The sequence below is a fragment of the Falco biarmicus genome, chromosome 11, assembly GCF_023638135.1.
Source record: "Falco biarmicus isolate bFalBia1 chromosome 11, bFalBia1.pri, whole genome shotgun sequence".
Classification (NCBI taxonomy): domain Eukaryota; kingdom Metazoa; phylum Chordata; class Aves; order Falconiformes; family Falconidae; genus Falco; species Falco biarmicus.
The window spans coordinates 3,881,864-3,897,083 of record NC_079298.1 but is presented as its reverse complement, the minus strand read 5'-3'; the positions used below and the strand labels follow the sequence as shown (position 1 = coordinate 3,897,083).

The following is a 15,220-nucleotide window of genomic DNA, read 5'->3' as shown; positions in this document are numbered from 1 at the left end:
GCCCCCTGGTTAAAAAGTTTGAGGACCCCTGCCCTAAGGAATATTAATTCTGAAATTCACTGACAGAATAGGTGTATGTTTACTGCTACTTGTATTTTTAATGTTTTTAACTAGCTATACTTTGAAATTTTGCAAACGTGAATTTTTCATGTTCAAGTTGTCCACTGAAATTGGCATTTTGAGATGGATACAAGGTTATTTTCTGGAAAAGGGATAGCAGTTTAGTTGAGGCCATTTAATCCTGCAAGTGGGTACATATTTTCTTGCATTTTCCAGATAGCATTGCTCCTGAGATAAACAACATGAAATAGAAAATACCAAATGTTTACTGGTAATTTTCAGTTTTCTGTATCAAAGGATCCTTCAAGTAGTGATTCATAAGTCAAATAGGACTTTTCAGGGTCATGCTGTGAATGTATACATTAGGGTTTTTGTAGCTCCAGCATTCAGGAATACAGTCTTAAAATATACTGTATAGAAGTACCACATGTATCCGTTAGTGGTAGTCACACCACTGACATGACCCCAGCCTGTTTTCCTGCTGTTATAAAGCAGTAGGTGTAGCTGCTTACTCTGCAAGTAAGCCCTGTTCAAGCAGGCTATTCTGACAGAGCAGCTGCTGCTCCAGAATGCAGCAGCGTGATCCCAGCATGTGGTGATCAAGAACCCACAAACGGGGATCCACCAAGAATAACTAATTATGTGCCATGGGGCATATTGTAAGCAAATTTGTTTGCCAGGTAAGGCAGACTTTCATGTAATTTAGTCCAGAAAGTGGAAATATACATTAACCTTGTTTTTAACATGCAGAGCCAGTTACCAGGAAGAAGGTAGAGGAATGCAGAAAGCAGATGCAGAAGAGAAAGAGGAAAAAAAGGAGTTTTTTTTTTTAAAAAAAGATAATAAATTTATTCATATTGATATTGCCGGGAGCTTTGCACTAGCTAATGAGATTTTCTCTGCATTCTGTTTATTTATGTAATCAGTTAAGCAGAAGTGGATTTGAACTGAAATTTAGAATTCCCTTCCCCAACGATTTGAGAGCTGTGTTGGGAAAGAAATTTGTGTGTGAATGAAGGTCAAAACTGTGAAGATTTCACCTTTCTCTACAATCAGTTGAGCAAACCTTTCCAATTGTAGAGTGATTCATGACTGGGTCCTGAACTATGGGATTAATTTTAGAGATCTGATCTGTTTCCACCATAAACAAAACTGATGGGAATTTAGGATCCCGGGTGGAAGGTGATATTTTAACTCAGTAGTGTATTTTTAAAATCCTTACATTTTGCACGCATTTTTTCCTGAAATCAGTTGTCGGTGTGTTTCTATTATGACTGAATCATGGAACAGCTTGATCTCCAGTTTCTGTATAATGGGACTCTTGTCTTTGTGGTGCTTTGTATTTTAGGCCCTTGCTACAGAATTAGGTAAAGTCTCGCAAGTCTTCAGTGCCATAGATGCATTGGTTGTGTTTAGACGCCTGCATCAGCAGTTCCATCTTTTGGGCATTGAAATTCATTTTTCTCATCTTAGCATTTGAAGATGGAGAGTGCTCTTGCCCATCGCCTGAGAGTGTACAGTGGCTCGAACAGCAGAGGATGTGGAGTCAGCAGATTTTCGGGCACCAGAAATGGCAGCATCAGGAGCATCAGCACGAGTAGACTTTGTTGAGGTAGTTCTCCCAAACTGTGTTCTGAAACCAAACAATTCTGGGATACAAAGGCTGATGGAGGCTGCCTCTTAGTCCAGAATATTTAATCCGGATGAATATGTTGGATGGATTTCCCATCACACTTAACCCAAGTAACACTGTGTACAGCTGGGCATTTTGTCCAGCAGTATTCCTGATAGCCATGCAGCTGAGGCAGCAGTATGCCTTGTGGTTGTCTGCTCCCAGCTTCTCTTTCTGTTAATAATGTCCGTATGCAAGTAACAAAGCAGCACACTGCCATGACTGACTGAGAGCTTCTGGACTTATTTAGTCTTCAGAGACTTAATTGCTTTAGGCATCATGCCATGGTCTCTGCTATATTCTCTGATTTGTGGATTGATACTGCAGATGGTAAAATCCTTAAGTTCTTCAATATAAGTAAAAGTTGAAGTGGATATTGTGTTTGATAATTAAAGATTAAATAGACGTTAGTATACGTATTATGTATGTTATTTTAGATATTTTCTCTGTTACATATTTCAGTCCATGTATAACAATATTTTGTATCCTCAAAATCAGTTTTTAAGCATTCTCTGTTATTTTGAAGCCTGGATAACATATAGATTCTGTACTTTATGATAGATTAATTTATACTTTGGGTCCTTTGCTTTACACCATACAAGTTTTGTATTCTAGAACTTATATACATTATCTTGAGATTCACTGAAAACTGAGTTTTCTTTGTAGTCTGTTAAGTGATGCACAAGTAAATAGCTGCTTGTGAATGTACCATGTAATTCTTCAGCCCTGGTTAAGGTTTAACTACTCTGCAACAGGTAAACTATTAATGTTCTTAATTTTACAATGTAACTTCCAAACTGATTCATTAATGAATTTAAAGTTACATTGCAAGGTTTAAAATCCTAAACCTGGAAGAGACTCTTGAATGTGACATTTTAACAACTTTGAAATAACGATTACTGTGTACAACAGAAGTGTGAGAAAATATTATTTGAAGTGAATACAGCAGAAAATCCAGTAATGGCAACATACTTGCTTTTTAATTTGCTTTTTATTTCTTCAGAAAATAATGGTATCCATTTATCATAAATGAAAATATAATTCTAGATATTGTTGCACAAGGAAATAGAGTATGTAACCTTTATAACTTTCTCAGTCCTGTCTTTGTAAAGTATGACATACAAGAAGCATGGATTAATTGTGTAGCAACATTGTATTGCCTTTTTCACTGTATTTATCATTGTGTAAATCTAGTTGTGCTCTGACCCAATTGCTTTTCACTCATGAGTTTTTACCTGTAAGAGATACTTTTGTTCTTTATGAATGCAGTTCTTCATATGTGGGAATAATTCAGGTGTGATTAGAAGTTTGTGTTTGAAGGTTTGGATAAGCCTTCATGTAACCACCATCTCCTATCTGTCAGAAAAGCTGACCGGGATTTTGATGAGAATACCATGATTTAATGAAAATAATGTATGGCAGTTGACTCATTTGTTTTGTCAGAAACTGTAAATGTAAGACATTTTTTTCCTGGTTATTTGAAGTGTTTGCAATGTGTGGATAAGTTAATCTTCTAAATAAGGCAGCAAAAGGAAACATACAAGGACATGAGAAAGTTATATTAGGCAATATATGTGATTACCATGAATTGTTATTAATACCACTGAACTGCATAACGTGAGTTCTAATTTATGGAGTGTGAATGTTTTTAAACTGTTGTGAGCAATGGTAATTTTTCACCAAGTATTCAGTAATCTCTCTAAGCTACTCTCTATGCTGGTTTTGATGCCTTTGTAGTTTTTTGAGAACCATGTTCCATTATTGTGTTTTAAAATAATTTTTAAAAAGAGTGACCTTATTCTGAACCTACCATGAGGTCCACTTCCATAGCCAAGAATCAGATCATCTGCATATAACTCCTGCAGTTACTTATAAATGGTAGAATAGATCCAAATCCAATATGGATAAAGATTTATGTGAAATTTTTGGCTGCAAGTTTTATTAGCACATTAATTATATTACATTACATCATTTAAGCAATGAATATTTAACTGAGCATTACTCATAATCACACCTTTCCTGTTCCACCTTTATAAAATGACCGTGCATAAAAAATATAATGAATCTTTTCATAAGAAAAATATAAGTAATTACATGAAAGAGATAAAAATATCACAAGCTAATGAAAAATCTCATATAATAGTCCTTTGGGTACATTTGGCAGTGTGCTTTATCTTTTGATGTAGTACCAGCTAACTAAAATTAATCTGCCCCCATATAAATGTTACGGTTTCTGAAACTATGTATCTGACTGTAGAAATTACAGAAAGTAATGTTTAAAAGTTGCCTTTTATAATGAATATACAGTAGTAGAACCAGAACCAAACCTTTTAAAGTGTGGTGTTCAAAGGTTGAATACAGTATGAAATACACAAGTTTTTACCAATGGATTGTAACTTAATTACCATTCATTTAATCTCTGAAGAGTTTCACATTTTTAATTCTGTATAGGTATAAACAATAATTATATATGTAAATAACAAAGGAATACTGCTCTTGAGTTTTCAGTTCCAGTTAGTGGGTATTTTCAGGCTTGTGGCTGGAGTTTTTTGAGCACTTTAACATTGGGCATGAGGGATCACAGTCAGTAGAAGCTTTTACTGACTTTGATGCAGAATGATAAAGTCACAGGTAATACTGCCTGGGACAGAAAACTGTAGAAACTGTTAAAAATGTGTGTCATGCTTCCTGCTTTTTTTGATTGTGAGAGCATTCTACTATGTAATGCTTGTGTGTATAGAGTAAATATTATAACTGAAAAACTTGTAACATCTGCAGGTGTAAAGAACTGTAAACTTGCAATGCTCACATACTGAAATGTGTCTCCTGTAGTATAAAACCTTTTTGCGGTACTAAGGAGTGAAACCTGCCCTCAGGATTTATTAAGGAATTTTGGTAATATTTAAATGCTTTTCACGACTTCCAGACTGAAAGTGTGTGCACTACCTGACTGCTTAACAGGTGGCTAGTCCTCAAAGGTGTCCTGTTGATTTGTTTTAAGCAAAAATAATTTGATTTCCAAAACGGCAACTGGTAAATTGGGTATAAGTAAGTGTAATAAGTTTTAGAAAACTCTTGAGTCCAGTCTTGCAAACGCTGGCAGGGAGCGCACACATTAGTGTAAAGAATTCTCCTAAAGTTAATGAGATTCTGTATGGTAACGAGAATCTCCATAGTCATCAAGTTTGCAATTACTAATGTAATTGCTTATTCCATTGAGTTCAATTAATTAAAAATTGTGTATATGATATTTACAACTTGTATCTAAATGTCAGAAGCCTAAAGTAGATTAATAACAAATCAATTAAGACAATGGTGAAAGTTTTAGGAGTAAGTTAGACAAAACATAAACATTTTTTAGGGATGTGTATATTATTTAAAGAGAAAGGGAGAGTAAAAGAGCTGACTTGAGTGTGTTGCAGCATTGTTTATTAAACTGAGCTTTTGTGTGGATGTGTAAAAGTTCAGTCAGCTTTTGCAAGACATTGCAGAGCAAAGTACAGTGCAGTTAGAGCACCAGAGGGGTTAAAAACATTTTCCCCTATTTTTTTAATGGAGATTATAATATAACATGGAATCATTTTGGGGAGAGCATGAAACATTCACTTGTCCAGGTGACTTCATTGTCTTTCTTCAGCCTCCCCATCTGTTGTGCTGATGGAATGCTTATTGCTTCTTGAATGGCTCCCAACCTTCCAGATACTCTTGCAGACTAAGGAGCTACCATTAAATGATAAAATATTTTCATTATTCCTTCTGGTTTTATAGCAAGAGTAATTCAAAGTAACAAATACTGTAAGAACAAAAATGTAGTAAGAAACAGGCTGGGAGCTGGGGAGCATGAATCAAGATTTGTATCACTAAAATGGGGATCTGTGTAGGGTATATAGGAAGTTTCTGATTAAGAATCTATGTGCTCAGTCTGTACTGATCATAGATATATTGATAAATATTGTTTTGGAACAGTGCCAGATTTCATACCTCCATGTTCTAGGCTTAAACTACAGCATCTGATTTTGTACCTTGTAGTCAAAAAATCTGTCATTACTTTTTCATTTAATTTTCATTTGGGTGCTAATCCCTTTGGAGGTGTGTGGTCAGCTACCATTGATGTTAGCAAACAAGGAAAAAGTCTGTTGCTTTCTTGCCTGAAAGTTGTTTGTGAATGTTGATCAAATAGTTTGGAAAATATATTGGAAAAGAGTGGGACAGGAAAAAAAAATAAACGATATACAGCAGTGGACTTGAGTGAGTATGAAATAGGTGAACTATCAGAAAGCATTAAAAAGCAAAATTATCATGAATTAATCTGTGCTAGGGTGACTGTCAGCATAGAAAGAAGAAATGATTCTGAAAGGAAACTGTTTCTAGCTATTTCCAAAGCACCAACTGATCAGCAGGAATAACATATTTGCTAGGTTTCAGAGACTCATTAGGAAACTGAGATTGTGCGAAACTGGACAAAAAAAGACCAGTAGTGAGCAAGTAGAAAGGTGAACACTTAGAAGAACATTTTGGAAGGCCATCAAGGTTAAAACAGCCATATGGTAACACAGAAGGCACAAAAGAAATCAATGGTATAGGAATATGCCCTGCAGTGGTATTACTGGTAGTTCCGCAGCACTGGTAACACCCGTTTCAAAGGACTTTAGGACTTGGCATTGCACTTCCCAAATTTGTTGAGTAAATGCATTGTGATTATTTCATTATCTAGCGTAAATTTTCTGTTTGAAAATACTGCAGTTTATGTTAGATGGAAGATAACAGCCTAGATATGAAAGACAGCAGGTTCTAGCAAAAGGAATTATTCATTTGGTTCAGTGGTGAACTATTTGTGAGAGGCAGCTCCTATACAGAACTTTGATTTTTGTACAGAAGCACATCTGATGCCTGATATTAATTTCTGACTGTAAGATTCATTCCTTGAAGTTAGGCTGAAAGTGAAGTAATACAGTAGGTCAAAGTGTTTAATTAAAGAAATCAAATGAAGTATATAACTTCTTAAACTTGAAAGTGGAATATTTGTTTATCTGGGTTTTTTTATTTTACTAACGTGTAGCAAAAAATACTTCACTTTGCTACTGAAGTATGGCATTTGTACTTCTGTGATTTTTTTTTTCCTATTTTAGAAAACTAAAAGTAAATTTTGCTTGTAATAAATATGAGGCAGCGTTCTCTATCTGGCCCCATCACAACCTCATTTTTCCATAATTTAAGTGTTTAAACAGGTCTATGGTTTTTAGCCATAGCATCTTTGATAATCTGTTTCACTTCATATACAAATTGCAGAGATAAAATGGCTGATATTTTAGATCACATCAATTAAGACTCTGCTAATTTTTTGATTAGGATCAGCTCTGATTACCTTAGAAGTCCTCTGAACTGGCTGTTGCAGTTAATGCTAAGTTACTTAATTATTTTTATCCTCTTTTTTCACTACAACCACCACAATCAAGTATGGTGTTTAGAGCATGTCAGGTCTACCAGGGCTTAAAGAGGAATTCTGCAGCAGAGGTAATGTCCTGTTCCAATTTCATTCATGGAAATAAAGGCACTTTCTAATTTATTAAATTTGAACTTGATCCAGAACAGAGTGGCCATGTTGCCTTTGGGAAGGGGTCCTGTCTCAGGCTGTCTCCCGGCTGTGCCCAGGAACTGCTTGGGGTGGAGCTGAGCTGTAGGAGCCAAACTGGGGGGGGGGACCGTGGCAGGGTTCGATGGGATGGCGGAGGGCCAGCCGCCCAGGTCACTGCCCGCCATGTGGCACCACTCGCACAGCAATAGCACTTAGGTCCCTGGAAGATTTACCATCTAAACCACCTTGTTTAGTGCAGAATTTTCATTAAAAGGACTGGAAGAATATAGTCATAATAATTCAATTTTTTTCATAATGAATGAAATCTTTACAGGATATTTATAAAGCCATTTGGTGTAAATTTAATAACCTTGTAAAATATAAAATAAGGGTATTGAGTGCACTATTTGAACTCATTTGCTAACTTTAAAATTTTAACATTATAAAAAGTCAAGATTGATATATTTGAATGAGGAAATTCTTCTTATTCTCCAATGTCATAGTAATTTTAATGCCACTTCCTAATCTTGAAATCATGTAATTATGAAATTCTGACAGTTTGGGAAGATCTGCAGTAGTGAATAGTAAAACACATGTATCATGTAGTAAATTAGTTTTAGAAAAATCTTATTTTATTCCAGTATGAGCAAAGTTGTCCGCTACACAACTGCAGAGCATCCATTCAAGTTAAGAAAATCACAGTCCTGCCATCCTGCTAGTGTGCTTAGCACTTCAGCTCATGTTCACAAGCTGATCAGCAATTTTCCTCTCATTTTCAAAAGATCTTTGCTGCTTTGGGATTACTTATTTGAGCCAGTGTTTCTGCTGTCATAAGTTCTAAGTATAGTTTTTAATACTGTGCATTTTTAAAAAGCTTGCCTATATTCAAAGCTGATAGATTTTAAATGCTTTTTACAGTCAGTCCACATACACTGTGATTTGTGCCTTTGCCAGTTTAAACTATACTTAAGATAACCAGTTTTCCTCACAGCACAAATTCAGAGATAAACCTGTGAGATTTATCCCATTGACTTCTGTAAGTGAAGAATTTAATCACATGGGTTTCAGCAACTTCTCACTTTTCCTCTTATTTCACTGTTTCAGTCACCTGAGCCTGAACAGTAGAAGTGCCTTTTTTGCTGTTACGTAGTGATCAGTCACAGACATAAATCCAGGTTATTCCTCATTTAAAGCCCTTTACTGCGTAAAGCATGGTTGATATTAACTTTTGGTTCACTTTCTTATGATGTGTTCTTATTTGACTCTTTCTTTTATAATGCCGTGAAAAAGGATAAGCTGCTTGAGTTGATTTTGCTGCCATTTGCGCACAGGCTTTTGCAGCAGAGTCTATGTGAAGCCTTTCTTGCCCTTGGAGGAGCTGCTGCCCAAAAAGGAGCAGCTTTCCTGGCACCAGCAGAGTTGCTCCCATCCCCACACGGTGTCGTGGATCACACCATCTCCCTGCCAGGCTGCTGTGCCATGAACTGCACAGAGAGGAGTACTTGCCTAGATATGCCTTGCAGCAGATAAAAGGCTTGAATCTCAGCTTGTTCATTTAGTTAAAGATCTCTATTATGTTGTTTATCTGTTTTATGTTACAATGATAGAATTACCATAAGCTACTGGCAGACAGCAAGTGTCATAAAATACCACTGCTTGTCAGTGTGACAACTTGTTTGCTTATTCCTGAAATGGAAGGCACGTTTCAGGTCACCCACACTACAAGCCAAAGAGGAGGGAGCCCCAGCAGCTCAGTGCATTCTGTTAAACCAGCACAGGTACTCAAAACAAGCCTCATCTAAACTTTACCTCGTTTAGCGTGCTGATCCTGGTCACAAAAGTGCATTTTCATCGTGACTGTAGTTAGGTACAGTTTTGGGGAAGCAACAGCCATACTTTTGCTGTGAAGAGCCAAAATACTTTCTAGTGGTTTATAAAGAAGTTGATAACAAATGTATGAATCTGTATCAAAAATGCCACAGTTTATATTACTTTCAATTGCTTATAACATGGGTCATTGTCCTTGAGCAACTATGCGAAAGTGTACCAAGATGTTATGTTTATTTTTATATGAAAATAATTGTTGCGAGGTTTTTTAGTTCAAGAACTTTAGCTAATGTCTGAAGGATGAAGTATGTTTTTCCCGTTTGCATCAGCATCAAATAGATGTAATTCTTTTTACAGTAACAGTATCATTGGAACTTTATCTAAACAAAATTTGAGTGACATTTTGCAGGTAAAAATTTCATCTTAGAAATTTCCTAATCTGTTACAGGTCAATGCACAAACTGACTCAGCTGGAGAGACTTGATCTGGGCAATAATGAATTCTCTGAGCTGGTAAGAAATGCATCATTTTTTAATAGAAAGCCTGTGTGGTTTGGATCCTCTGTGCATGGGGCATTAAACTTCTCCTTAAAAGGCATTATTGTGTTGTGGCCACATGCTGTGGTCACTTTTCCATGTAGAATGGAAGATCTATCATAGTTCATGAGGTGAATGCTGATAATAGTATATACCTCATCTGCATTAGGCTTCGGCAGTTCAGATCAAGGCTGCAGATGATTGTCACTCTGAGCTGGCTGCTGTTGCTGGAATACTTCAATTTGGGATGAATTGATGATCTCAGTGTAAATACTTGTGTCAATTATGTATTCATTTCTTAATACCTATCATTATATCTTGCAAATATTAGAAATCACTTTTAGCAGAAGTAAGTTTTGGACTCCAAAAGCGGTTTTTGTCCCTAACTGACCTCTAAGATGAGAATTAGGTTTCCTGACATTTAATAGCTTTCAGGAATTTTTTTCTAGTATCAGTATAGAATATAATCAAGTTGCTCTTCCCTTTAGGTATGGTTCTACTACTTCTATAGGAATTGGCACTTCTCAGAAACCGTATGAGGGTGCTTAAACAGTGTTTTAAGGTGTGCCTATTTTTAAGGAGAGCTCACTGACTTCATCCTGCAGGAACTGTTAGTATGTTAAGAGAAACAAAAGACAGAAAAATTGCTGCCTCATCCTTTTTGAGACCTATCACTGCTAGGGCCATTCGGGAGGGCCTGTGCTTTTGTAGGACAACTAATTAATACTGTAGCACTTGCTATTGCACTGATGGTGAAATAAATGTCTGTGTGCACCTTCTTTACCAACAGCCTGTCTAGTGACTGTTATGCCCTGTGAGTTTCACCACCTTTCCTCTAGAGTCATAGAACAATCTGTAAAAATAGTGCTGCTGAATCAGGGCTTACAATTTTATGAGGTGATGTTTCCTATAGCTTTACTTAAAATCAAGTTAATTTCACTTTAAACAAATTTTGAAATGTCATCTAGTAGTAGAAGGCTGTAGTGAAGAGTCTGCATCTGGCTTATAGGCAGCGCACTAACTTCTGCCATTACGGTTTAAACCTGTTTACGTTCACTAATTTATACTGCTATGTAGGAAAAAATAGATGGTTTTAACTCATTTTTAATTAAAGCTAGAAATATTTTGCACAGCTAAATAGAATAAAAATTTTCAGAAATGGTATTTAGAATTTTGATTACAGAAATACATATATGCTTCCTGAATTCAGTATTTCTTTTTTGGAGGTGAGTTGGTTTTGTAGTCTTTATTATAAATGACTGCAACATCATTCTGTGTTTTTGCATTGTAGCGTACTGTCCCCTAAGAATGGTAAATGAGGAGTTCAGTGGCCCCATACTGCTATTAGGGCCAGACTCCCTGAGCTGACTCATTTTTCAGGAAGTTGATCAAAAAACGTATGAACTCTAGAATCAAATGCCAGAGGCAAAATGGGCCAAGAGGCTAGGGAGCAGCATGGATCTGCAGAAACGTCATAGGAATAGTGGTACTGGTTTAAATCAAGGTCACTTGGAAAAAAGGATTGATAGGTCCTGTTCCTATGGATTCTGAAAATCTGATCTGAGTTTCAATAAAAACTTTCTTCTTATTGGAGAAAAATACTACCTAGAACTGTGGTGGTGTGGAAAAGCTTGATTTCTTTGAGAGTCCATCCCTGGACTATTGAAGTCCCTCCCTTTGCACCGGAAGACTGCGTGCTCTTCGTACAGACAAACTGGAGCAATAGGCATGGGGCTAAGAACAAAGGTAGTTGCAAAAAGGAAGTTATTCTGTTGATTCATTTTCTGGAAACAAGATTACAGAAATCACAAGATAGGTAAGTGTTCCTGAAATAGAAATCGTTGCTTCCTAAATAGCAGCCATATTCAAGTGACTTAATGTAATCAAGGAAGGGAATAGACAATTTGTATCACGGGTCTCTGGGAAAACTGGAGCATTAAATCACAAGGTGTGGGTCAAGGATTTGAAATCTCCTGATCTTTGCAGTGTCAAAAATTGGCACTGGACAAATGATAAACAGCAATTGTACCTCTGCCTGCAAGATGGGGTAAGGCTGGTTGTCGTTCTTCCCAGAGTTTCAGGAATCTGCCGTCAGCAGGAGGGCTTCAAAAGGCATTTTGAAGGAAAATAGTTAAAGGTAGGGAGAGAAGGAAAGAAGGTAAAATGTAATACACTTTTACCAAAGATTAATGTCAGTCTTCAATTCAGACTTGATACTAAGAAGGATTTCTTTACTGAGGTGGTGGTCAGATCCTGGAACAGGCTTCCTAAGGGGTGGTCCGTGCCCCAAGACTGTCAGTGTCTAACAGGCATTTGGACAGTGCCCTTAATAACATCCTTTAAGTTTTGGTCAGCCCTGAACTGGTCAGGCAGTGGGGCTGGATGGTCGCTGTAGGTCCCTTCCAACTGAAATATTCTGTTCTGTTCTATTCTGTTCTAATCTAATTGTGGCAATCTACATGGAAGGTGAAAATATTCCCAAAAATGCATCAGCAGAAGCATTTCTAACAGAGACAAATAAGTTTTTAATACCACTTTTCAAAACATTAGTGAGATCTTCTCTGGATTATGTTATACCGTAATGCTATGGCGTAATCCATGGTGTACCGTAATAATGGTGTACCATAATCCATGCTCAAGAAATTTCAAATCAAACTGTGATATGTACAACATAGGAGTATACTGTTGCCTTTGAGAAGGGTGCCTGTCTAATGAGAGGAATTTAAAAGAAAATTAAAGTTGACAGGGGAAATGATGATTGTCTGTAGTAATGGTAGTCAGCGAACACTCTGGAGGAATAAAGAAACATTAATCAGTACAGGAACAAATAGTATAAAATGGCCATTAATCAGTTTAGCCTGGGAATTAGAAGTGTTTTTAACTACTGAAGGACAAAAAAAATTCAATAGAATTAGCCAAGGCAAAATAAATTATCTTTAAAATACTGACTACTAATTTTTTAATAGAAACACACTATGCGACAATGTGGAAAGCTGAGGGGTTGAGCTCTCAAGATGAGCAGGTTCTTTCTTATCTGATGATGCATTGAGAGCTTCCCTCATAATGTGCCATGTGACCTGTGCAACCAGAAAATCATATTTCTTACAGGAATTACAGCATTCCGGAGAAATTAGACCACAGGAGATAAGAGGTCTCTCTTGAAGTCCTGTGATGCTAGAGAGATAACACTTGTTTCTAGCCGTGTTGAAATAATTCCAGTGAAATAGTAGTACATGCTTTTAAAATGCTAAAATCTGATTTAGTCAGAACCAAGTGAAATACTTATTATCAGGTTCTGGCAGACTTTGAAAAAAATCTCTATAACTTTACAGAGCTAAGGCAAATTGGAAGTCTTGTTTTACCTGCGAAAATTAAGTGTTTCATGAAGAAGAACAATATTGCTTAGGCTGAAACATGGAAATATTTGTGACTTGATCATTCTTGATTTTCACGGCTGTAATGAATGAGAAATTATTTCAGGAATTGCCTTTTTCTGTTTCTCTCACTAATATCCTGTAGTGTTGAAAAGAATAGAACATCTTAGATTAAAGTTTAATATTGTAATTTTAAGGCTTTATCATTGCATACTGCTGTTTTAACTACTGAATATGAGAGTTGCAGTATATCCAGGAAAGTGTACAGCAATGTGACTCTGTTAAGCTATTGGAAGACTATAAATCATGCAAAAGGCAGAGTTTCACATGTGCTGCAAGATGAGATTTGGTCTTTTTCAGTGCATTGTTTCTGAAGCTCCACAACTCACTTTTTATTTGCCTTTTTCATAAATTGCATACTGCCGATGGACTGTTTAGAACAAGAACTTCTAAGTTCTTTGCATTCATTTCTTTTCCAAAGAGTTCTTAAATTTTACAAGTTTTGAAAAAGAGCAACAGTGGCTCAATTAAATGAAATGAGCATACTGTTCAAGTCATTAACTATCTGAAAGTCTGACGGGGATTATAAAAAAAAAAAGGAAGGTGAAGAGGGAATCTTTTCTTTAAGAAAATATGTCTTTATATTTTAAAAAGATATATTTACTTAACTGTCATTGTAATACTGTATTCTTTTTCTCAGCCTGAGGTTCTCGAACAAATACAGAATCTAAAGGAATTGTGGATGGACAATAATTCTTTGCAAATACTACCTGGGGTATGAACATTTATTTTAAGTCATTAAATTACTGTGTGATATGATGAACTATTTACCTTGCCATAAATGAATGCATGAACGTTTTCTTGAATAGGTACAGTTCATGTAATGTTTAATTATTATCAAGAAATAGAAGTCTCAGCATAGCCATTCATATGAAAACCTTTTAAATGTTATTTCATGATAGTGTGTTAACAGGGATGTGCCTGTTTTATTTAAGCCTTGCATAGTTCTCATTGTGAGGGGAAATAATTTCCTATTGTCTTCTCAGTCACCATGCATTAACTAGCAGTTTTATAAAAATGCACATGAGTTTTAAAAAGGAAGAGGGAATATTAAGTAATCTAAATAAACTTCAAAGTAACAGCTAGTATGTACAGATTGAACTATACTAAAAGCAATTCTGAGGCAGTGAAGATACACTTCTCTAGAAGGTGCTCCATTTAGAAATGGAACAAAAAATCTTTTACAATCAAAACATTAGGGTCATGGTTATATATTCATGCTGCTTCTGAGTTGTTGCTACCCCAAATTAGAACTTTGGTTTTCAATTTTTATTGCCATAAATTATTTGAGGTTGTTGCTCTAAAATACCTACAGTGATTATGACTGGAGAAAGGGAACCCTGTCATCAGCATTTTGTCACACAGGTAACGCATTTTATGTTTCACATAATAATGCTCTTCATTGCTGCGGGGAAAATGTAGAACTAGATCTAGCACAAACATGTCTAGGTGTTGGAAGAAAAAGTACTTCCTCTTTCAGCTTTGAACATTTGTTAACTAAAATGCAATTTTTTGCGTTGAGCAGTGACTGGTTTATGTCATAATAAATTGATTACCTTCATTTTTTATTTTGTTCTTGCATCCTGCTTTGTCAAAATGATCATTTTCAGTCGCTGTCCAAATATCCACTCTTTGAGTGCTCTGTTAGTGAAAAGAAAAGCTGTTGTTGAAGCCACTTCTTGATACGGAAACCAGCTGGAGATCAAAACCAGAAATATTGCAGTGTTGTTGCTGCAGTGTAACTGAGTAAAAGAAATATCAGATACACAAGAGTGTGGGAAAACATTTTAACCATTATTCTGTTTCTTTTCTGTTCACGATGAAATTGGTTGATATATCCAGTGCTAAAATGTGTTCCAAACACCATCCTGCTGAGCTCTCATAACCCTGGAGGAGGGTACTTAGTTGAAGATGTTCAGTAGATCATGGTACTGAATCCCAAGGAGCATAATTATTTTCAGTAAATAATTCATGTTTCCTGAATCTGATCCTAGTGGATTCTAGATGATGTTTTATGAAAGCCTTCTCCAAAAGAAGGTTTTAAACTGTTAATACTAGCTTTATAATTTGACTTTTTAAAATGGAAAGAAAATACCAAATGGTAATCAATTTTAAG

At 36.0% G+C, this 15,220-nt stretch overlaps 1 protein-coding gene across 7 annotated transcripts in view; it reads left to right on the top strand.

Moving 5' to 3' along the window:
• Nucleotides 1-15,220, top strand: part of LRRC7 (leucine rich repeat containing 7) — a 177,546-nt gene that overhangs the window by 100,882 nt on the left and 61,444 nt on the right. For 5 of the 7 annotated variants that reach the window (XM_056355871.1, XM_056355870.1, XM_056355877.1 and 2 more), the window contains exons 7-8: nt 9,583-9,646; nt 13,745-13,819. In XM_056355871.1, coding sequence (XP_056211846.1) covers nt 9,583-9,646; nt 13,745-13,819 — 139 coding nt within the window. Of the gene's footprint in view, nt 1-1,533; nt 2,284-9,582; nt 9,647-13,744; nt 13,820-15,220 lie in introns of those variants that run through there. The other 2 variants (XM_056355874.1, XM_056355876.1) reach the window with 2 other exon arrangements.